Source organism: Grampus griseus (assembly GCF_964374135.1).
Source record: "Grampus griseus genome assembly, chromosome: 8".
Taxonomy (NCBI): domain Eukaryota; kingdom Metazoa; phylum Chordata; class Mammalia; order Artiodactyla; family Delphinidae; genus Grampus; species Grampus griseus.
The window spans coordinates 39237288-39261337 of NC_139002.1; the positions used below are offsets into that span (position 1 = coordinate 39237288).

General features: G+C 39.5%; 1 protein-coding gene across 12 annotated transcripts in view; it reads right to left on the bottom strand.

Moving 5' to 3' along the window:
- The window catches only part of AMOTL1 (angiomotin like 1), a 173354-nt gene extending 155238 nt beyond the window's left edge, over positions 1-18116 (bottom strand). For 2 of the 12 annotated variants that reach the window (XM_082661028.1, XM_082661024.1), the window contains exons 1-4: positions 17964-18116; positions 11477-11586; positions 10524-10588; positions 8983-9024 (exon numbers count right to left, since the gene is read on the bottom strand). Coding sequence is in view for 4 of the 12 variants with exons in the window: in XM_082661015.1 (XP_082517141.1) it covers positions 675-749 (75 nt within the window). In the remaining 8 variants the exon portion in view is untranslated. Of the gene's footprint in view, positions 1-674; positions 823-8982; positions 9025-10523; positions 10589-11476; positions 11587-17963 lie in introns of those variants that run through there. The other 10 variants (XM_082661016.1, XM_082661025.1, XM_082661018.1 and 7 more) reach the window with 8 other exon arrangements.
- Positions 18117-24050: the final 5934 nt, after the last annotated feature.

Sequence of the window (24050 nt, forward strand, 5' to 3'; positions counted from 1 at the left end):
CCCAAAAGGCAAGAAACTCCCCACGTACCTGGGTAGGGCAAAAGAAAAAAGAAAAAACAGAGACAAAAGAATAGGGACGGGACCTGCATCTGTGGGAGGGAGCTGTGAAGGAGGAAAGGTTTCCACACACTAGGAAGGCCCTTCACGGGCAGAGATGGCGGGTGGCGGAGGGGGGAAGCTTCGGAGCCATGGAGGAGAGCACAGTAACAGGGGTGCGGAGGGCAAAGCGGAGAGATTCCCGCACAGAGGATCGGTGCCAACCAGCACTCATCAGCCCGATAGGCTTGTCTGCTCACCCACCGGGACGGGCGGGGGCTGGGAGCTGAGGCTCGGGCTTCGGAGGTCGGATCCCAGGGAGAGGACTGGGGTTGGCGGCGTGAACACAACCTTAAGGGGTTAGTGCACCACGGCTAGCCGGGAGGGAGTCCGGGAAAAAGTCTGGAGCTGCCGAAGAGGCAAGAGAATTTTTCTTCCCTCTTTGTTTCGTGGTGCGCGAGGAGAGGGGATTAAGAGCGCCGCTTAAAGGAGCTCCAGAGATGGGCATGAGACGCTAAAGCTGCTGCTACAACCACCAAGAAGCCTGTGTGCAAGCACAGGTCACTATCCACACCTCCCCTCCCGGGAGCCTGTGCAGCCCGCCATTGCCAGAGTCCTGTGATCCAGGGACAACTTACCTGGGAGAATGCACGGCACGCCTCAGGCTGGTGCAATGTCACGCCGGCCTCTGCTGCCGCAGGCTCGCCCCGCATCCGTACCCCTCCCTCCTCCCGGCCTGAGTGAGCCAGAGCCTCCGAATCAGCTGTTCCTTTAACCACGTCCTGTCTGAGGAAAAAACAGATGCCCTCAGGTGACCTACACACAGAGGCAGGGCCAAATCCAAAGCTGAGCCCCGGGAGCTGTGAGAACAAAGAAGAGAAAGGGAAATCTCTCCCAGCAGCCTCAGGAGCAGCGGATTAAATCTCTACAATCAACCTGATGTACCTGCATGTGTGGAAGACCTGAATACACAACAAATCATCCCAAAATTGAGGCAGTGGACTTTGGGAGCAAAGATATATATTTTTCTTTTCCCTTTTTCTCTTTTTATCAGTGTGTATGTGTATGCTTCTGTGTGTGATTTTGTCTGTATAGCTTTGCTTTTACCATTTGTCCTATGGTTCTGTCTGTCCATTTTTTTTTCTGTTTTTTTGTTTGTTTGTTTTAGTATAGATTTTAGCACTTGTTATCATTGGTGGATTTGTTTTCTGGTTTGGTTGCTCTCCTTTCTTTCTTTTTTTATTACTTTTTAAATTCTTTTTTATTTTTAATAATTATTTTTTATTTTAATAAATTTATTTTATTTATTTTTCTTTCTTTCTTTTTTTCTCCCTTTTATTCTGAGCCATGTGGATGACAGGGTCTTGGTGCTCCGGCCAAGAGTCAGACCTGTGCCTCTGAGGTGGGAGAGCCGAGTACAGGACATTGGTCCACCAGAGACTTCCCAGCTCCACATAATATCAAATGGTGAAAATCTACCAGAGATTTCCATCTCAACGCCAAGACCCAGCTCCACTCAATGACCAGCAAGTTACAGTGCTGAACACCCAATGCCAAACAACTAGCAAGACAGGAACACAACCCTACCCATTAGCAGAGAGGTTGCCTAAAATTGTAATAAGGTCACAGAGACCCCAAAAAACACCACCAGATGCAGACCTGCCCACCAGAAAGATAAGATCCAGCCTCATCCACCAGAACACAGGCACCAGTACCCTCCACCAGGAAGCCTACACAGCCCAATGAACTAATCTTAGCTACTGGGGGCAGACACAAAAAACAATGGGAATTACAAACCTGCAGCCTGCAAAAAGGAGACCCCACACAGTAAGTTAAACAAACTGAAGACAGAGAAACACACAGCAGATGAAGGAACAAGGTAAAAACCCATCCTACCAAACAAATGAAGGGGAAAAAGGCAGTCTACCTGAAAAAGAATTCAGAATAATGATAATAAATATGATCCAAAACCTTGGAAATAGAATGGAGAAAATAAAAGAAACGTTTAACAAGGACCTAGAAGAACTAAAGAGCAAACAAAACAATGATGAACAACAACACAATACATGAAATTAAAAATTCTCTAGAAGGAATCAATAAAAGAATAGCTGAGGCAGAAGAACGGATAAGTAACCTGGAAGATAAAATAGTGGAAATAACTACTGCAGAGCAGAATAAAGAAAAAAGAATGAAAAGAAGTGAGGAAAGTCTCAGAGACCTCCGGGAGAACATTAAACGCACCAACATTTGAATTATGGGGATCCCAGAAGAAGAAGAGAAAAAGAAAGGGACTGAGAAAATATTTGAAGAGATTATAGTTGAAAACTTCCCTAATATGGGAAAGGAAATAGTTAATTAAGTCCAGGAAGTGCAGAGAGTCCCATACAGGATATATCAAAGGAGAAACATGCCAATACACATATTAATCAAACTATCAAAAATTAAGTACAAAGAAAAAATATTAAAAGCAGCAAGGGAAAAACAACAAATAACATACAAGGGAATCCCATAAGGCTACCAGCCGATCTTTCAGCAGAAACTCTGCAAGCCAGAAGGGAGTGGCAGGACATACTGAAAGTGATGAAAGGGAAAAAAAGCCTACAACCAAGATTACTCTACCCAGCAAGGATCTCATTCAGATTCGACTGAGAAATTAAAACCTTTACAGACGAGCAAAAGGTAAGAGAATTCAGCACCACCAAACCAGCTTTACAACAAATGCTAAAGCAACTTCTCTAGGCAGCAAACACAAGAGAAGGAAAAGACCTAAAATAACAAACCCAAAACAATTAAGAAAATGGTAATAAGAACATACATATCGATAATCACCTTAAATGTAAAAGGATTAAATGCTCCCACCAAGAGACACAGATTGGCTGAATGGCTACAAAAACAAGACCCATATATATGCTGTCTACAAGAGACCCACTTCAGACCTAGGGACACACACAGACTGAAAGTGAGGAGATGGAAAAATATATTCCATGCAAATGGAAATCAAAAGAAAGCTGGAGTAGCAATTCTCATATCAGACAAAATAGACTTTAAAACAAAGACTACTACAAGGGACAAAGAAGGACACTACATAATAATCAAGGGATCAATCCAACAAGAAGATATAACAATTGTAAATATTTATGCACCCAACATAGGAGCACCTTGATATATAAGGCAAATACTAACAGCCATAAAAGGGGAAATCGACAGTAGCACAATAGTAGGGGACTTTAACACCCACTTTCACGAATGGACAGATCAACCAAAATGAAAATAAGTAAGGAAACACAAGCTTTAAATGATACATTAAACAAGATGGACTTAATTGATATTTATAGAACATTCCATCCAAAAAAAACAGAATACACTTTCTTCTCAAGGACTCATGGAACATTCTCCAGGATAGATCATATCTTGGGTCACAAATAAAGCCTTGGTAAATTTAAGAAAATTGAAATCATATCAAGTATCTTTTCCGAGCACAACGCTATGAGACTAGATATCAATTACAGGAAAAAAATCTGTAAAACATACAAACACATGGAGGCTAAACAATACACTATTTAATAACCAAGAGATCACTGAAGAAATCAAAGAGGAAATCAAAAAATACCTAAAAAAAAAAAGACAATGAAAACATGATGACCCAAAACCTATGGTATTCAGCAAAAGCAGTTCTAAAAGAGAAGTTTATAACAATACAATCCTACCTTAAGAAACAAAAAACCCTTCAAATAAACAACCTAACCTTACACCTAAAGCAATTAGAGAAAGAAGGATAAAATCCCCAAAGTTAGCAGAAGGAAAGAAATCATAAAGATCAGAGCAGAAATAAATGAAGGAAATAATAGCAAAGATCAATAAGACTAAATGCTGGTTCTTTGAGAAGGTAAACAAAATTGATAAACCATTAGCCAGACTCATCAAGAAAAAAAGGGAAAAGACTCAAATAAATAGAATTAGAAATGAAAAAGGAGAAGTAACAACTGACACTGCAGAAATACAAAGGATCATGAGAGATTACTACAAGCAACTCTATGCCAATAAAATGGACAACCTGGAAGAAATGGATAAATTCTTAGAAATGCACAACATGCCAAGACTGAACCAGGAAGAAATAGAAACTATAAACAGACCAATCATAAGCACTGAAATTGAGACTGTGATTAAAAATCTTCCAACAAACAAAAGCCCAGGACCAGATGGCTTCACAGGCGAATTCTTTCAAACATTTATAGAATAGCTAAAACCTATCCTTCTCAAACTGTTCCAAGATATAGCAGAGGAAGGGACACTCCCAAACTCATTCTATGAGGCCATCATGACCCTGATATCAAAACCAGATGAAGATGTCACAAAGAAAGAAAACTATAGGCCAATATCACTGATGAACATAGATGCAAAATCCTCTACAAAATACTAGCAAACAGAATCTAACAGCACATTAAAAGGATCAGACACCATGATCAAGTAGGGTTTATCCCAGGAATGCAAGGATTGTTCCTTATATGCAAATCAACCAATGTGATACACCATATTAACAAATTGAAGGAGAAAAACCATATGATCATCTCAATAGATGCAGAGAAAGCTTTCGACAAAATTCAACACCCACTATGTTAAAAACCCTCCAGAAAGTAGGCATAGAAGGAACTTACCTCAACATAACAAAGGCCATATATGACAAACCCACAGCCAACATCGTCCTCAATGGTGAAAAACTGAAAGCATTTCCACTAAGATCAGGACCAAGTCAAGGATATCCACTCTCACCACTATTATTCAACATTGTTTTGGAAGTTTTAGCCAAAGCAATCAGAGAAGAAAAAGAAATAAAAGGTAACCAAATCAGAAAAGAAGAAGTAAAGCTCTCACTGTTTGCAGATGACATGATACTATACACAGAGAATCCTAAAGATGCTACCAGAAAACTACTAGAGCTAATCAATGAATTTGGTAGAGTAGCAGGATACAAAATTAATGCACAGAAATATCTTGCATTCCTATAAACTACTGATGAAAAATCTGAAAGAGAAATTGAGGAAACACTCCCATTTAACATTGCAACAAAATGAACAAAATACGTAGGAATAAACCTACCTAAGGAGACAAAAGACCTGTATGCAGAAAATTATAAGACACTGATGAAAGAAATTAAAGATGATACAAATAGATGGAGAGATATATCATGTTCTTGGATTGGAAAAATCAACGTTGTGAAAATGACTCTACTTCCCAAAGCAATCTACAGATTCAGTGCAATCCCTATCAAACTACCAATGGCATTTTTCACAGAACTAGAACAAAAAATTTCACAATTTGTATGGAAACACAAAAGACCCCAAATAGCCAAAGCAATCCTGAGAAAGAAAACCAGAGCTGGAGGAATCAGTCTCCCTGACTTCAGACTACACTACAAAGCTACAGTAATCAAGACAGTATGGTACTGTCACAAAAGCAGAAATGTAGATCAATGGAACAGGAGAGAAAGCCCAGAGATAAACCCACGCACATATGGTCACCTTATATTTCATAAAGGAGGCAAGAATATACAGTGGAGAAAAGACAGCCTTTTTAATAAGTGGTGCTGGGAAAACTGGACAGCTACATCTATAAGAATGAAATTAGAACACTCCCTAACACCATACACAAAAATAAACTCAAAATGGATTAAAGACCTAAATGTAAGGCCAGACACTATAAAAGTCTTAGAGGAAAACATAGGCAGAACACTCTATGACATAAATCACAGCAAGATCCTTTTTGACCCACCTCCTAGAGAAATGGAAATAAAAACAAAAATAAACAAATGGGACCTAATGAAACTTAAAAACTTTTGCAAATCAAAGGAAACTAAAAACAAGACAAAAAGACAACCCTCAGAATGAGAGGAAATATTTGCCAATGAATTAACCAACAAAAGATTAATCTCCAAAATATATAAACAACTCATGCAGCTCAATATTAAAAAAACAAAAAACCCAATCCAAAAACGGGCAGAAGACCTAAACAGACATTTCTCCAAAGAAGATATACGGATTGCCAACAAACACATGAAAGAATGCTCAACATCATTAATCATTAGAGAAATGCAAATCAAAACTACAATGAGATATTATCTCACACCAGTCAGAATGGCCATCATCAAAAAATCTACAAACAGTAAATGCTGGAGAGGATGTGGAGAAAAGGAAACCCTCTTGCACTGTTGGTGGGAATGTAAATTGATACATTCACTATGGAGAACAGTATGGAGGTTCCTTAAAAAACTAAAAATAGAACTACCATATGACCCAGCAATCCCACTACTGGGAACATACCCTTAGAAAACCATAATTCAAAAACAGTCATGTACCAAAATGTCCATTGCAGCTGTATTTACAATAGCCAGGACATGGAAACAACCTAAGTGTCCATCGACAGATAAATGGATAAAGAAGATGTGGTACATATATACAATGGAATATTACTCAGCCATAAAAAGAAATGAAATTGAGTTCTTTGTTGTGAGGTGGATGGACCTAGAGTCTGTCATACAGAGTGAAGTAAGTCAGAAAGAGAAAAACAAATACCATATGCTAACACATATATATGGAATCTAAAAAAAAAATGGTCATGAAAATCCTAGGGCCAGGATGGGAATAAAGATGCAGACCTACTAGAGAATGGACTTGAGGACACGGGGAGGGGGAAGGTGAACAAAGTGAGAGAGTGGAATGGACATATATACACTACCAAAAGTAAAACCGATAGCTAGTGGGAAGCAGCCACATAGCACAGGGAGATCAGCTCGGTGCTTTGTGACCATCTAGAGGGGTGGGATACAGAGGGTGGGAGGGAGGGAGATGCAAGAGGGGAGAGATATGGGGATATATGTATAGCTGATTCACTTTGTTATAAAGCAGAAACTAACACACCATTGTAAAGCAATTATACTCCAATAAAGATTAAAAAAAAAAAGTCTAAGTAGGGTGACTGCTACCAAAATGAAATATTTAAGTGTGATCAAGAGTCTCCTAACATGTTATGCAAAATGTCCAACATATAATTGGAAATCATTCGTCATACCAAGAACCAAGAAAAACACAACTTGAATGAGAAAAGACAATCAACCATTGCCAACATTGAGGTGAATCAGCTGTTGGAAATTTCTGACAAGGATTTTTAAAGCAGCTGTTATAAAAATGCTTCAATAAATAATTACAAATTCTCTTGAAACAAATGAAAAAATATAAAATCCAAGCAAAGAAATAGAAGTTATCTTAAAAAAAAAATGCAAAATATAGAGTTTAAAAATAACAGAAATAAGAAACGAGATAGGAAGGAAATAATAAAGATAACATCAGAAATACATTAAACTGAAAACAGAAACACAATAGAGAAAATCAGTAAAACAAATAGCTGGTTGTTATGAGAAAAAAAAAATCACTAAGATCAGTAAACCTCTAGCTAGACTGATAAAGATAAAAAGAAAAAAAGACACAAATTACCAACATCAGGAATGAAAGAGGAGATATTGCTACAGATCCTGTAGCCATTAAAAAGATAATAAGGAAATATATGGACAATTTTACACTTTTAAGTTCAACAACATCAAAGGAATGGACTAATACCTTGAAAACCATAAACAATGAAAACTCAGTCAAGCTGAAATAAGTAATGTGAATAGTTCTACAATTATTATAAAAATTGAATTTATACTTAAAGAGCTCCTGCAAAAGAAATCTCTATATCCAAACTATTTCACTGGAGAATTTTATCAAGCATTTAAAGAATTAACACCAATTTTACATAATCATATCCAAAAAATACAGAGAAGGAATCACTTTGCAACTCTTTTTATGAGGCCAGTATTACCTTGATACCAAATCTAGACAAAGACAGTACAGAAAAGGAAAACTACAAATCAATAACTCTCAGGAACTGAGATGCAAAACTTCTCCAAAAAATATCAGTAAGTTGAATCCAGCAGCTCTTTATAGAAAAGAACTATATACATGACCAAGTGGGATTTATTTCAGATATGCAAAGCTTGCTCAAATTTAAAAATCATTCAAATGTAATCCCCGCTATCAACAGGCTAAAGAAGAAAAAACATATGATCATATCAATTGATGCAGAAAAACATTTAAAAACATTCAACACTCATTCATGATGCAAACTTTCAACAAACTAGGAATAGAGGAAAATTTTCCCAACTTGATCAAGAGTACCTGAAAAAAAATCTACAGTTAACATTATTCTTTTTTTAAAATTTTATTTATTTATTTTATACAGCAGGTTCTTATTACTTATCTATTTTATACATATTAGTGTATATATGTCAATTCCAATCTCCCAGTTCATCCCACCACCACCACCCCCCTTAACATTATCCTTAATGGTGACAGAAAGACTGAAGGCTTTTCCTCTAAGATTGGGAACAAGGTAAAGATGTCTGTCTCACTACTCTTACTCAACATAGAACTGAAAGTTCTAGCCAGCGCAATAAAGCAAGACAAAGAAATAAAAGTCATACAGATTGGAAAGGGGAAATTAAAACAATCTCTATTTGCAGATGATCTCTGTAGAAAATCCCAAGGAATCTACAAAAAACAAAACAAAAAAACCCAGAACTAGTAAGCAAGTTCAGCATGATTATAGGATTCAATATCAACACAGAACATTTAATTGTGTTTTGGGAAGATATTGATCAAAGGATACAAACATTCAATTATGAGATGAATACATTCTGGAGACATAATGTACAGCATTGTGACAATAGTTTAATAATGTACACTTGAAATTTGCTAAGAGAGTAAGATCTTGAATAATCTCCTCAGATGTTCTCACAATACACACACACACACACACAAATGGTAACTATGTGAGCTGACTGACATGTTAATTAGCTTGATTATCATAATCATTTCACAATGTGTGTGTATATCAAAATAGCACATAGTTTACCTTAAATATATATTCTTATTTGTCAATCATACCTCAATAAAGCTGGGGGAAAAAGAGAAGAAAAATAGTCATTGTATTTCTATATACTAAATGTATACATGAAAAAGGTAATTTAACAATGCAATACCATTTTCAATTGTTCCAAAGAAAATGAAATACTTAGTTATAAACCTAACAAAACATGTACAGAATCTGCATGCTGAAAATTACAAAGTACTGATGAAAGAAACCGTAGGAGACCTAAATAGCACAGAAATTTTCCACATTCAAGAACTGGAAGACTCAGTCTTCTCTCCAAATTAAACTACATCTTTAACAAGATTCCTATCAAAATCCCAGCATGGTTTTTGTAGACATAGGCAAGCATTTTGTAAAACTTATATGGAATGTGAAAGACCTGAAGATAACCAAAGCAATTTAGAAGAGACCACTAACGTGGGAGAAATCGCTCTGCCTGGTGTGTGGTTTACTATATAGCTTTTGATTTAGTCACCTAGATGGTGTGGTATTGTCAGATAGGCACATGGATCAATGGGATACAATGGAAAACCCACATACGGAATCATACAAATACATCCATTTGATTTTTTAAAATAATTTTTGATGATAGATCACCATATAATTTATATATATATATATATTTTTTTTTTTTTTTTTTTTTTGGCTGTGCTGGGTATTAGTTGCAGCATGTGGGATCTTTAGTTGCGGCCTGCAGAGTCTTTAGTTGCGGCCTGTGGAATCTTTAGTTGTGGTGTGAGAACTCTTAGTTGTGGCATGTGAGATCTAGTTCCCTGATCAGGAATTGAACCCAGGCCCCCTGCTTTGGGAGTGCGGAGTCTTAGCTACTGGAGCACCAGGGAAGTCCCCACTCACTTGATTTTTGACAAAGGTTCAAAACCAACAGAATGAAGGAGAGATAGCCTTTTAAATAAATGGTGCTAGAGCAACTGAACATACTTAAGCAAAAAAATTAACTTTGACCTAAACTTCGACTTACACAAATCTATCTCAAAATGGATTACAGATCTAAATGTAAAACTATAGGTTTTTAGGAAAAAATGGGAGAAAATCTTTGAGAACTAGGACTAGGCAAAAAGTTTTTATTCTTTGCTCTAAAAGAACAACCTATAAAAGGAAATATTGACAAATTGGACTTCATCAAAATTTAAAATTTTGCCCTTTGAAAGACCTTATTTAGAGGATGATGTACAAATTTACAATGCAGGAGAAAATGTTTGTAAACATCTGAAAAATAGATGCTTATCTAGAATATATAAAGAACTCACAGAACTCAACAATAAAAAAAACAAAGCATCCAGTTAGAAAATGGGCAGAAGTCATTAATTTGACATTTCACTGAAGAAGATATATAGAAGGCAAAGAAGCACATAAAAAAAAAAATGTTCAACACCATTAGACATTATGGAAATGCAAATTAAAATCACAATATGTTATCACTACCCAACTATCAGAATGGCTAAAATAAAAAATAGTAATAACACCAAATGCTGACAAGGATGCAGAGAAACTCCATTACTTACACACTGCTGGTGGTAATGAAAAAGTTATGGCCACTCTGGAAAAGAGTTTTCTGTTCACCCTAAAACTAGAAATGGACTTACCATGAGACCCAGATATTGTACTCTCAGGCATTTATCCCAGAGAAATGACAACTCATGTTCATGCAGAAACTTGCATACAAATGCTTATGGCAGCTTTATTTGTAGTAGTCCCAAACTGGAAAGTACCCAGATATCCTCCAATGGGTAAATGGGCAAAAGATTAAACAAACTTTGCTACAACCATGCTGTGGATTACTACTCAACAGTAAAAAAAGAACCAACTATTGATACATGCAACAACTTGGATAGATCTTAAGAAAATTATGCCGAGTGGAAAAAGTCAATCTCATGCACGTAAATACTCATGATTCCATTTATATAATGCTCCTGAAATAAAATTATACAGATGGACAACAGATTAATGGTTTCAAAGGGTTAAGGATGAGGGGGATGGATGCAAAGGGATAGTGCAAGAGAGCCATGTGGTGATGATACAGTTTTGTATCTTGATTGTGGTGATAGTTACCTGAAATAAACATGACAAAATTACATACAATTATACACATATACACAAATGAGTACACATATAACTGATAAAATCTGAATACGGTTTATGGATTGTACCAATGTCAATTACCTAGTTTTGATATTGTACTACAGTTACACAAAATGTTGACACTGGGGACGCTGGGTGAAGTGGGCACACACTTGTGAATCAATAAATATTTTATTAGAAAAGCTTTTTAGAAGTATGCAAATCAGCTTTTCTTTAACAGTCTGAATGTTTGCATTATTCTTTGTTCAAAAAATCCACATGACTAGACCAATCATAAATTTAATGAGACAAGTCTGCCTAACGTCAATTCATAGATTAAAGTTTTAGTAACTCGTATTCACAAAATATAAATAAAGCAGGAGAACTTAACACTCACACTTCGCTCCCAAGAATCACGTTATCCTTCAACCTGATTGTCCTACCACAGTGATGCCATCTGCAAAATGGTAAACTTGGCGTTTCTGGAGCACCCTGGGCACAGGATTCCTGCAAAAGTCACCCAACTTCAATTTCTTCTTAAACAGCATTTAAAAAATAATAATAGTTAAAATATATTGATCACTGAACTACTCAACTACCTGCTACACAGTAGAAGGTAAGAAGAGGACTCACAAGAAATAAGAAAATATGGTTTTAATTCATATTGCTTAAGATACAGGAGAAATAATGCACAGTCATGCTTTTAAAGCCTTTGGAAATATATTTGGGGGACAATAAGAGAAGAAAATTGGCAGTAGAATAAACATTCAGAATATAGATATTTGGTCTGACTTAAGTACTTATTGAATCTTGGTCACCTGTAGTGTGACTGACTGACTGAATCTCTGGGCCTGTGAAGAGCCTGTGACTCTGGGACTTGTGACAACAGTAAACTAGTATGACTCCAATACTATCACTACTACTAAGGTTGACTGCTACTTATTCAGCCCCAGGTATTAGGCATCGTCTCAGTTAATCTTAACAAGAACTTTGTGAGATGGCATTATTATCCAAATTTTAAAGATGAAGAAACTGAGAAGACAGCCATAGCAAAGGATGAAATAATGCCATTTGCAGCAACATGGATGGACCTAGAGATTATCATACTTAGTGAAGTAAGTCAGACAGAGAAAGACAAATATCATGTGATATCACTTATATGTGGAATCTAAAATGTGACACAAATAAACTTATTTACAAAACAGAAATAGATGCACAGACATAGAAAACAAACTTATGTTTACCAAAGGAGAAAGGGGGTGGGGGAGGGATAAATTAGGAGTTTGGGATTAACAGATACACACTACTACATAAAATAAACAACAAGGACCTACTGTATAGCACAGGGAACTATACTCAATATCTTGTAATAACCTATAATGGAAAAGAATCTGAAAAAGAATAGATATACATATGTATAACTGAATCACTTTGCTGTACGCCTGAAATTAACACAACATTGTTAATCACCTACTATACTTCAATTTAAAAAGATAAAGAAGGGCTTCCCTGGTGGCACAGTGGTTGAGAATCTGCCTGCCAATGCAGGGAACACGGGTTCGAGCCCTGGTCTGGGAAGATCCCACATGCCGCGGAGAAACTGGGCCCCGTGAGCCACAACTACTGAGCCTGCGCATCTGGAGCCTGTGCTCCGCAACAAGAGAAGCCGCGATAGTGAAAGGTCCACGCACCGCCATGAAGAGTGGCCCCCACTTGCCACAACTAGAGAAAGCCCTCGCACAGAAACGAAGACCCAACACAGCCATAAATTAAAAAAAAAAAAAAAAAAAAGAATATTAAAAAGATAAAGAAAACCGAGAAGAGAGATGTCTAGATACTTTCCAGGGTCAACCAAATAGAAAATGTCAGGATTCAGATTGGAACCCAGGTCATCTGATTTCAAAACTCATGCTTTGGGACTTCCCTAGTGGAGCAGTGGTTAAGAATCTGCCTGCCAATGCAGGGGACACGAGTTACAGCCCTGGTCTGGGAAGATACCACATGCCCTGGAGCAACTAAGCCCGTGTACAACAACTACTGAGCCTGTGACCTAGAGCCCGCGTGCTTCAGCTACTGAGCCCACGCGCTGCAACTACTGAAGCCCGTGCGCTGCAATTACTGAAGCCTGTGCACCTAGAGTCTGTGTTTCGCAACAAGAGAAGCCACCACAATGTTCTCGTTGCGCGCACTGCAATGAAGAGTAACCCCCATTCGCCACAACTAGAGAAAGCCCGCACGCAGCAATGAAGACCCAAGCAGCCAAAAAATAAATAAAATTAAACAATAATAATAATAAAGTTGCTTAAAAAAAATGACTCATGCTTTGACCACTAATCCCTGTGTCTCCACTAAAGCCTGTTTTTTTTTTTTTTTTTTTGCGGTACGCGGGCCTCTCACTGTTGTGGCCCCTCCTGTCGCGGAGCAGAGGCTCCTGATGCGCAGGTCCAGCGGCCACAGCTCACAGTCCCAGCCGCTCCCCGGCACATGGGATCCTCCCGGACCAGGGCACGAACCCATGTCCCCTGCATTGGCAGGCAGACTCTCAACCACTGCGCCACCAGGGAAGCCCTAGAGCCTGTTTTTAAATTCTCCTCTTGGCTGCTCTTTTCTAGGGGTCTCAGTTGCTTTCCTCCAGGGCTCTGGACTCTGGGCATTTCCTTGACTTCATGTTTTTTCTGTCTGCCTGCTTCTCCCAGCAAATTCCGTGTGGAGAATGGAGCAGAGCCCAAAGAGCAGGTAAGGGAGATATCCCAGCAGAGTTTTATGTGAGTTGAGTTAGATGGGGAAGTGATGGGGCAGATGATGAGGGGTGGGGGGAGGTGAGAGAAAGAGAGAGAGAGATTTCTTTCACTGATTTAGTTATAAGGGTAAAACTAGTTAGAAAAGTCATTGAGTCTCTTTCTCAGGCCTTTTTATTTATTTATTTTTCTAAATTTATTTATTTACTTTTGGCTGCATTGGGTCTTCGTTGCTGCCAGCGGGCTTTCTCTAGTTGCGACAAGCAGGGGCTACTCTTTGTTGCAGTGCACAGGCTTCTCATTGCGGTGGCTTCTCTTGTTGCAGAGCACAGACTCTAGGCAAGTGGGCGTCAGTGGTTGTGGCACGCGGACTCAGTAGTTGTGGCTCATGGGCTCTAGAGCGCAGTCTCAGTAGTTGTGGCGCATGGGCTTACTTGCTCCACAGAATGTGGCATCTTCCCAGACCAGAGCATGAACCCATGTCCCCTGCATTGGCAGGTGGATTCTTAACCACTGTGCCACCAGGGAAGTCCCAGGCCTTTTTAAATGAAACGCTTTCTTCCTCAGTGGTCTGAGGCCTGAGAATATGCGTGGACAAAGAATTCTCTGGATAGATCCCTCTACCCCTCCACACCCTTGGAGGCTTAATCTGGGTTGCCTTCTGGATAAACAAGAATACCACCTTGTTCCAGTTATTTTTGCTGTGTAACAAACCACCTCTAAACCTAGAGAATATGACTTGTCACATCTCTGAGAATGCTGTGGGGTGACTGGACTGAGTGACATGTTCTCCCTCAGGGTCTTCTATACAGCTGCAGTCAGATAGTGGCTGAGTCTGGAGTCGTCTGTAGGCTTTTTTCCTGTAGTCTAAATCTGAATGGCTGGAAAATCTGCGGCTGGTTGGGCTTCTCTCCATGGAGCCTCTCCATCTAGTTAGGTTGGGTGTTCTCACAGGATGATGGCCTCAAGGGTAACTGGCCGTCATGCACTGGAACTGGTTTGTACAAATTTGTAAGAACTGATTCTGTGTATTTCTTTCCAACCCTGCATTCAGTGTTGTCACTTTGGTAGCTTGAAATCAGCCATGGTGGGAGGGAGTATTTATAGAATAAAAACTGGTAAACACTGCAAATCAGGGGGATCCCCCCACCCCAGAGAGCCAGGTTACCACCACATGACTTTATATGGTGGTTGGCTTCCCCCAGAGTGAGTGGGCCAGGAAAACCAGGCGGAAGCTGCAAAGCTCCTGAGAACCTAGCCATGGAGGTCCCCGAAGGTCACTTTCTTCTTATCCTATTGATCATCAAGTCTCTAAGGCTATCCCTGATTCAAGAAGAGGAGAATTATCCATGTCCCATGGAAGAGTATAATAGAGGACCTATTGGCACAGAGTAGGTGTTCAATTAAGTGTTTGATGAATGAATGAATGAATGAATGAATGAGTAAAGTCACTTAAACTCTAATGTGTGTGTCCTTAAATCACTCTAAAAGTGGAAAGCCTTCTGGAAAGTTTTACTTCAACATCAGAGAGGCCAATGATTTTTAAGTCCCCAAAGAGCCTAAATCTAAAATTGCTTGATATAAATCTACTTACACTCTGTCTGCAGGTATTCACAGACCTGTTTTCTCAAGCTCTTCCCACTTATGTACTCAACTGGGACTGTCCACATGACAATGGCAGAACGCTTTTTTTATCGATGTTTTCATACTATGTAAGTTTGCTTTACCTCTCTAAGTAAATCGCAAATTCCTTGAGAGAGTTCTCACCTATTTCTTTGCCAGTCCTCCCCACCTTGCCAAAACTCGATACATACATACACACACGGATACTTACAAGATATATGATAGAGATTATAAGTTGTAAAAGAGAAGGAAAGAAGGAAAGGAACTAAAAACTCATAATGGCTGTGTTTCATAAATGTTCTCATTTAATTCATATTCACCCAGAGAAATAGGCATTATTATTTCTATTTCATAGTTGAGGAAAATGAGTCTTAAGAAAATTTACCAATTTGGTCAAAGCCACACTAGGAAGTAGGGAGATAGGATTCTATTGCAGACCTGCATGGTTCCAGGGCCTGAGTGTTATGTGTTCTTCAAGCCATCTTCCCACTGCAATATACATCTCCCATCTCCCCCCATTCTCTCTGCCTCCCTCCTTGAAGTATCCACACGAGTCCTAGAAATGCTAATGCTTCTAAACCCCAGATAGGGTAATAAGTGTTTCAAGTTCTGCTCTTATGAGAAACGTCCTTAAAAAGCTTGGGAAGGGACTTCCCTGGTGGCGCAATGGTTAAGAATCCGCCTGCCAATGCAGGGGACACGGGTTTGAGCCCTGGCCCGGGAAGATCCCACATGCCACGGAGCAACTAAGCCCGTGCGTGACAACTGCTGAGCCTGTGCTCTAGAGCCTGCGAGCCACAACTACTGAAACCCTCTTTTCTAGAGCCTGTTTCTGCAACAAGAGAAGCCACCACAATGAGATACCCGTACACCGCAACGAAGAGTAGCCCCCAGTCGCTGCAACTAGAGAAAGCCGGCGCACAGCAACGAAGACCCAACGCAGCCAAAAATAAATAAATAAAATTTAAAAAATATTCTTGGGAAGATAAGAAGCTTGAAGTGTCTTATACTAGGAAGGGACTGAGCCTGGTAGCAGGGAGGTCAGCTAAGCGGCTATTGCAATAACTCAGGCAAAGAGTGCTGGTGGGACGGACCAAGGTAGGGTGGTGGGATGGGTAGGCGAGAAAAATTTTCAGGCCTATTAAGAAGACAGATCAACAGACTAGTGATGGATCAGATCGTGCAGGTGCCAATCAGTCATTGTAGAATCATCAGTCTGGCTGCCCCAGGAAGATGAGGCTGGAGAGAGGAAGCTGGGATAAGAGGTTTCTGTATTCCTGGAAAAGGTGATAAGGGCTTAAAGTAACCATGGAAGTGGGAGAGTGGATGGATCTGAGAGATCACTGGAGGCAGAATCTGTGGGATGTGTTGCCACACTAGATGTGGGAACGTGAGGGCGAAGGAGGGGTCAAGGTTGAAGTCCAGAAATCTGTCGTGGACAACCAGGTGCTTTTCACGTAGCTGGGGGACACGGGGGTCGGGGGAGGTTCCGCAGAGTTCAGGTAAGGATAAATTCTGGATGTGCCAAGTTTGAGGTGAGTGAGTAAGCAGGCACTCGCAGCCAGTATGCAGTTGCATTTAAAACAAAACAAGCATCTCTTATCTCAATGAAATTCTTTGTTCCCTTCAGAGGTTATAGATGAAAGCACTGAATCCTGTGTGGGATAGGGTTCTGTGTCAGGTTATAGAGGGACCCTGCAATTCTCAGTGTTTTCACTTTACTGTGGTTCAACTCTCTCAAAAGCCATTTATCACCCTGTAGGCGCCTCCATCATCACCAAGATGTCTTTACGGAGACTTCCAGAGCTCGTAAGAGCTGTATGATTCAATTAGTGGCAGTGATTCATATAGCTCATAGAAAGTGCGGCGGGGAGATTTCAGGGGCCCCTAGGACCACGGGTCGACCATACACACGCACGCACACACGCCAAAACTTAGAACTCGCATGGACAGGCTCTAAGATGTGTTTGCACGCTTCTGCCCCACAGGAGAGCACAGCCATGGTTTACACAAGGTCCCTGCGTGTCAGGACAAGGAAGCTGGGCCTTTGTCCCTGCTACACTCTGAGGAAGAAGGGAAGAATTCAAGCCAGTGAATGAGCAAATGAAGGCTCTGCAGAGAGCTGCTGCTTTCCTATACATCAGCGTTTATCATGAGACCCTCTAAGGGTTCTACTCAAAACACAAAGCCCGTTGTAGGAAGGCAAAACAGGTAGGACAGCCCCAGCTTAAGGAGACCACTCGTAGTTGCTTCACCAAAGGGTTCATTGTCCCACTGTTAGAACAGACACCTGAAACCAAGCCCGGGTTAGATTTCCATGCCACTGCAGCCCGAGCTGAGTGGTCACTCAGCCCAGGGCCTGCCAGCCCACCAGGTGGGTACCAGCTGCCTGGGAACCAGCTGTTCTCACCCAGAACGTCCCTTGACCCAACTCCAACTTTACCCTGAGGTGCCCTAAAAAGTGCCCCCCACCAACAATCAAGCTTTCCCGAATGGAAACCCACTAAAGAGAAGCTTTCTTACCTGAGAGAAGGTCCTGGTGCCCAGCTGTGGAAAAAACACTGAGTTCCCGCAGACGTGACAGGGACTCACAGGGCAGATCTGTTGCTTTTAAAAGAAGAAAGGTGACTTCATCTCTGGTGCCGTGGAGTTTAGAAGAGCAACAAGTGCTTCCTGGCTGAGTCAGCTCGACCTCGCCAGTGATGACTCCATCCAAATCATGCAGCCGCTGCCCAGACACGCTCAGCCTTCAGAAGGTGAAGCTTTGGAATCTGATTTGCCCTGTTGTTTTCAAAGAGCTTCAGAAAGTCCGGAAGCACTAACCGCCTTCACCAGCACCAGGGGTGGGGAAACCACACACTTATTTCCCTAAGTCATATCATTATCTCCCAAGAATCCAACAGGTATTTAAGCGTCTGAGGGGTAAACATTCTTGGGGAAGGAGGGGAGAGAGAAAAAGCAAAGATCTTTCAGGCAGGACGAGGAGCAGTAAGAAGCTGGAAAGGATCACTGTGCTGAGAGATTTGCAGACCTGGTGATTTGTAAGCCTACAAAGATGACAAATAGGTGATGGTCTGGAGTTTGCAGAGGGGAAAGTATTCAGTTCCGCAAAGGGAATGAGTCACTGTATGAAAGGAAAGTTGACAGTCTCTTTAATGAAGGCGACCTATTTTTATTTTCTTTTTATTGCCTGTGGTATCACTCAACTCATTTGGGGTCATTTGTAACATTAATATATTAGCTCATAACGTGCCCACATTTCACCAAATTTGGGGAAAGAGACATTTGTTTAAGTCAGGAATTTTCTCTTTTGTATGCTAAAGGTGAGGCTGGAGCAATTGGATTTGTAACATGGGATGCAAGGTCATGTGGAGCTACCCAGGAAGCCAGGCACCTCTGCTTGACGTCATGCCCTTGGGCTAAACTTTGGGCAGACCTTCTGGCTGTGGTGCCAGGACAAGGCATGGTAATGGCTGTGACCTCTTGGAAGTAGGGCAGAGGGTTGAGCTTAGCAGCTGACTGCCCTTTCTATCACATCTCTACTTCAGGAGAGTGTACAGCGACTTGGGGTCCCTAGACATGTGTCCAATTTCTTGCCGAACTATTTTGAGGCTTTGGGGATCTTCCTGTGTCAAGCTTCACTCCAGAGAGGATAAAACAAGAAAAAAATTATCTTTCTGTTGAGATGGAGATATTCAGTTCCAACATTAGAAAGGGGTTTTTGAATTCAGAGATTTAAGAAATGTCAACATGGCTTGTAGAAGGATTTGCAAGTCTTCTAGTCAGGGTGTAAGTAGTGAGAAACATAGAAGAGGAGCAGAGTTTCATCAATGTTGAGATCAAAAAAGGGCAGGGGGCATTTTTATTCGGTTGATCATAGACTCCTCAGAGCCTTGCACAGAGAGTAGCACACAGCAGGTGCTCAGTAGATAGAGAATAAATGGTGTCCGACAGCCCCTTCTGTTCCAGATTTCTAGAACAGATCTGTTCAGGACTTTTTGTTAAATTGAAGCATAATTGACATACAACATCGCTGTAGTTTTGTTATGTGTTCATCATAGTGATTTGATATTTATATACATTGAGAATTCTTAAAGTCACCATCTGGTAAGCAAGGCAATTGCAGAGAGCATGAGCCCCTGGGTCTTATGGAATACAAGAGGCACTTGGTCCTTTGCTTTGCCTCAGCCCCAGGTTCATCGCCACAGTTAGAATAGAGCAAAGAAAGTCAGTTTCTGGACCCACGAGTCCCTTTTGCCTACCCTGTTCCCCTGTACATCAGCTAGACTCTGGTGTCTTTCTCCAGGGCCAGGACTTCATCTCATGGGCAACCTGCCAATTCTCTTCAGTTATCTTTGTTCTCAGCATTCCATTATAGAATGTTCAAACTTAGAAATGTGTTGAAAGAATTTTATAGTGAACACCCATATACATACCACATAGTTTCTTCAACTGACGCCTTATTGTATTTGCTTTATCATATATTAATTCTCTGTCCATTCCTCTATCCATCCAGCCGCTCATTTAATTATTTTTGCTATTACATTCCCAAGTAAGTTGCAGACATTAATACATTCCCCAAAGTACTTCAATGTTACTAACCAGAGTCCAAAATTTGTTTACAATTCCTTTATTTCTTTTCAGATGAAAATCGTGTACAGTGCAATGCAAAAATTGTCAATATATCATTTGATGAGTTCCTATAAATGCACACACCTGTGCAACCCAGACCCTATCAAGGGACAGAACATTGACCATCACCCTAGAAAGGTTCCCATGTCCTTTCCCAGAAAACTCCTGCCTTAACACTCCTAGAGAGATCCAATATTCTCATGTTTTCACCATTGATAAATTTTGCCTATTCTAGTACTTCATATAAATACAATTGTACAATTTGTATACTTTTGTGGAATTTCTGTTCACTCAGCATGTTTTGGGGATTCATCCATCCATGTTGTTGGTTTCTTTTCATTGATGAATAGTATTTTACTGTATGAATATGCCACGGTTTATCCAGGCTCCTATTAATGGACAGCTGGTCCTCCAGTTTGGGGCTATTATGAATAAAGCTAATATGAACACTTTTGGACACACTTTTTGTGGACATGTGTTTTTGTATCCCTTTAGTAAATACCTAGGAGTAGAATTGCTGGGTCTTAGAAAGTGGATGTATTTAATTTATATGAAACTGGAAGATCTTTTTCAATGTTTTTGACCATTTTCCCTTCCTACCAACCATGTACGTTTACATTTTTCTGACAATATTTGGTGCTCTCAGTCTAATTTTAGCCATGCTGGTAAGTGTGGAATGGTACCTCATAGTGGTTCAATTTGCATGTCCTTGATAACTAAAGATGTTGAACGTTTTTTCACGTGCTTACTGGCCATTAATTTACCATCTTTTGTGAGGTGTCTGTTCAAATCTTTTGACCATTTTTAAATTGAGTTGTTTGTCATTTTATTATTGAGTTTTAGGAGTACTTAGTATATTCAGAACACAAATTCTTTGTCAGACATGTTTTGCAGATATCTTCTCCAGCCCTGTGGTTTGCCTATACATTTTATTAATGACATTTCTTCTGATGAACAGAGACTTAATTTTGATTAAGTGTAATTTTTTGTTTGTTTGTTTGGCTTTTGCCTTCCCCCAAGTCATGAAGATAATCTCCTATGTTTTCTTCTAGAAGTTTTGTAGCTCTGGCTTGTATGTTTAGGTCTATGGTCCTTCACAAATTGATTTTTGTGGATAGTAAGATTTAGGGCAAGATTAATTTGCTTCCATATGAATATGTAATTATTTCAGCATCATTTGTTCCTTTCCCAGTAGGGTTGCTTTAACACCTTTGTCAAAAAATAAAATAAATGTCTAAGTATGGGTCTATCTCTGGGCTCTTTATTCTGTTCTATCCATCTGTTTGTTGATCCTTGTGCCAGCACTGCACTGTCTTGATTACTGTAGTTTTAGGGTAGGTCTTGAAGTCAAGTGGTGTTAAGTCTACACCGTTGACTTCTTTTTTCAAAACTTCTTTGAATATTCTAAATTCCTTACATTTCTACAGAAATTTTAGAATCAGCTTGTCAATTTTCACTAAAAAGCATATTAGGATTATGATTAGGATTGTAATGAATCCATAGGTCAATTTGGTAATTGCTGTCTTAATACTGAATCATTCAATCCGTTAACTTAGTGTATCTCTCCATTTATTTACACCTTCAATTTCTCTCAGCATTGTTTTCTTGATTTTCTCTTTGTCGTTGATTTTCAGCAGTTTGATTATGATATGCCTGAATGTTTTTATCTTTGTTTTGTTTGGTTTGGTTTTGATATTAATCTTTCTTGGCATTTATTGAGGTTTTAGAGTCCATAACTATTTGTCTTTTTCCAAATTTATAAACTTTTCACCCATTATTTATTCAAATACTTTTCTGTGTTGTTCTTTCTCTCCTCTCCTTCTGGGACTCCAATTATATGCGTATAAGACATTCTGACATTGTTTCAAAGATCTATGAGTCTCTGTACATTTATTATATCTCTGTTCAGTTTGAATCATTTCTGATGATCTATCTTCTAGTTCATTGACTTTTTCTTCTTTCATTTCCCTTGTGCTTTTAAGCACACATTGCATTTTTATTTCAGATATTTATTTTTCAATTCTTTTGTTTTCATTTGATTCTTTTAAAATAATTTCTATTTATCTGCTAAGATTTTCTATATTTTCTTTCACTATGGATATATTTTCCTTTACATACTTGAACATAGTTACAATAACATCTTTAAAATTCTTGTCTGCTAATTCCATCATCTAAGTCATCTTAGAGTTGGACTCTGTTGATTGTGTTTTCTTTTTAAAATCTGTTTTGTTGTATGTTGAATAATTTTGGAGTGTATCTTGGTCATTATGAATGATATATTGTAAAAAGTCTGATTCTATTATGCTGTTCTAGTGAGTATTGACTTTTCTTTATTCAGGCCTTTAGAGTGGCTGAACTCAAGCTACAAAACCCTATCTCCCCAGTAGCAGCTGGAATTTCAGTTCAGCTCTTTTAGCTGTAGCTGGGACTCTTAAAGTCTGCCTCTTACATATGTGGTTTGGGGTCAGCCATAGATCTGGGCAGAGTTCATTCATAGAATGTAAGGCTTCCCTTCTGCCCTGCATATCACAGACAGGGCCCCATTCTTAGGCTAAAAGTTGTAAATCAGGAAACTTACCCCATGCCATTCTCTTCTTCCAGTGGTTCAGTCTTCTCTGGTTTTTGCCTGTTTTTTTTCCCTCCAGTACCTTCAATTAGGTGTTCTTATATTTTGCCCAGAGATTATATTTGTTATCTACAAGATGTATGGTCCAAGAGGAGCTACTTGGCCATACCAGAAGGTTTCAATTACCTTTTGAGTCATCTAGTTTACTTTCAACAAGATAATTCATAGCTCTTTCCCAGGATACTATTTATGTTTTATTTCAAGCACCACCTCAGATTGATCGGTTATGTTGAAGTGGATACTGAGCTTCAGCAGAAAAGGGTGAGATAATCAATAAGCAATGTCTGCCTTGGACAAAGGAGAGAAAATGTAAGCTGGATATTTGTAATTTCTGTTATGGTTACTTACAAAACAATATAATACTCAGCTGTTTGTACCTACTAGAACATCTTCTTGAAGTCCGTATTTGCTTGTTTGATGGTTAATCTTCCCCATTAGATGTAGACTTCATGAGAGCAGGGATTGTGCTTGTAAAATTCACTCTTATACGTCAGTGTCTATCATGTGGAATACAGCAGGCTCTCAATAAATATTTGCTGAGTGAGTGAGGATAGTGTCTGATCAGGACCCATTCCAACTTGGTACAAGTTATCATCAGTGATCTATCTCTGAAAAAATTAAACAATTTTAGGAATACCTAATCCAGTTTCATTTTTGTTTTGGTCTTATTTTTAAAATTATATAACCAATGTGGAGAAGGAAATAGAGAACACAGATTAGCAAAAATAAAATAAATCGGGCTTCCCTAGTGGCGCAGTGGTTGAGAGTCCGCCTGCCGATACAGGGGACACGAGTTCGTGCCCTGGTCCAGGAGGATCCCACATGCCGTGGAGTGGCTAAGCCCGTGAGCCATGGCCGCTGAGCCTGCGCGTCCAGAGCCTGTGTTCCGCAATGGGAGAGGTCACAACAGTGAGAGGCCCGCGTACCGCAAAAATAAATAAATAAATAAATAATAAAAAAATAAATCAAATAACCCCATTTTTCTCCTCACAGACATAACCATTTTTGTAACTTTTTTTCACATAGCTTTTTATTATCCTTCAATTTTGTTTCTCAGCCTTGGGTGCATATTCTAATTATCCGTGCATATTTGAAAAGTCATGATGTTCATGCCACATCCCAGACCAATTAAATCACATTCTCAAGGATTGGGACCCAGGCATTAGTATTGTTTTTAATTTCCAAGATGATGCCAGTATGCAATCATGAGGACCCGAAGATGTCCCAGCTAAGACTATGAGAAGTTTTTCAGATGTTATTTTCTGTATCCTACATGATACAGTCCATGCTCTCCAGGAGACTTCAAAGAAAGCAAGACTTGAAGTAATTAAATATGAAACAATTAGAAATCA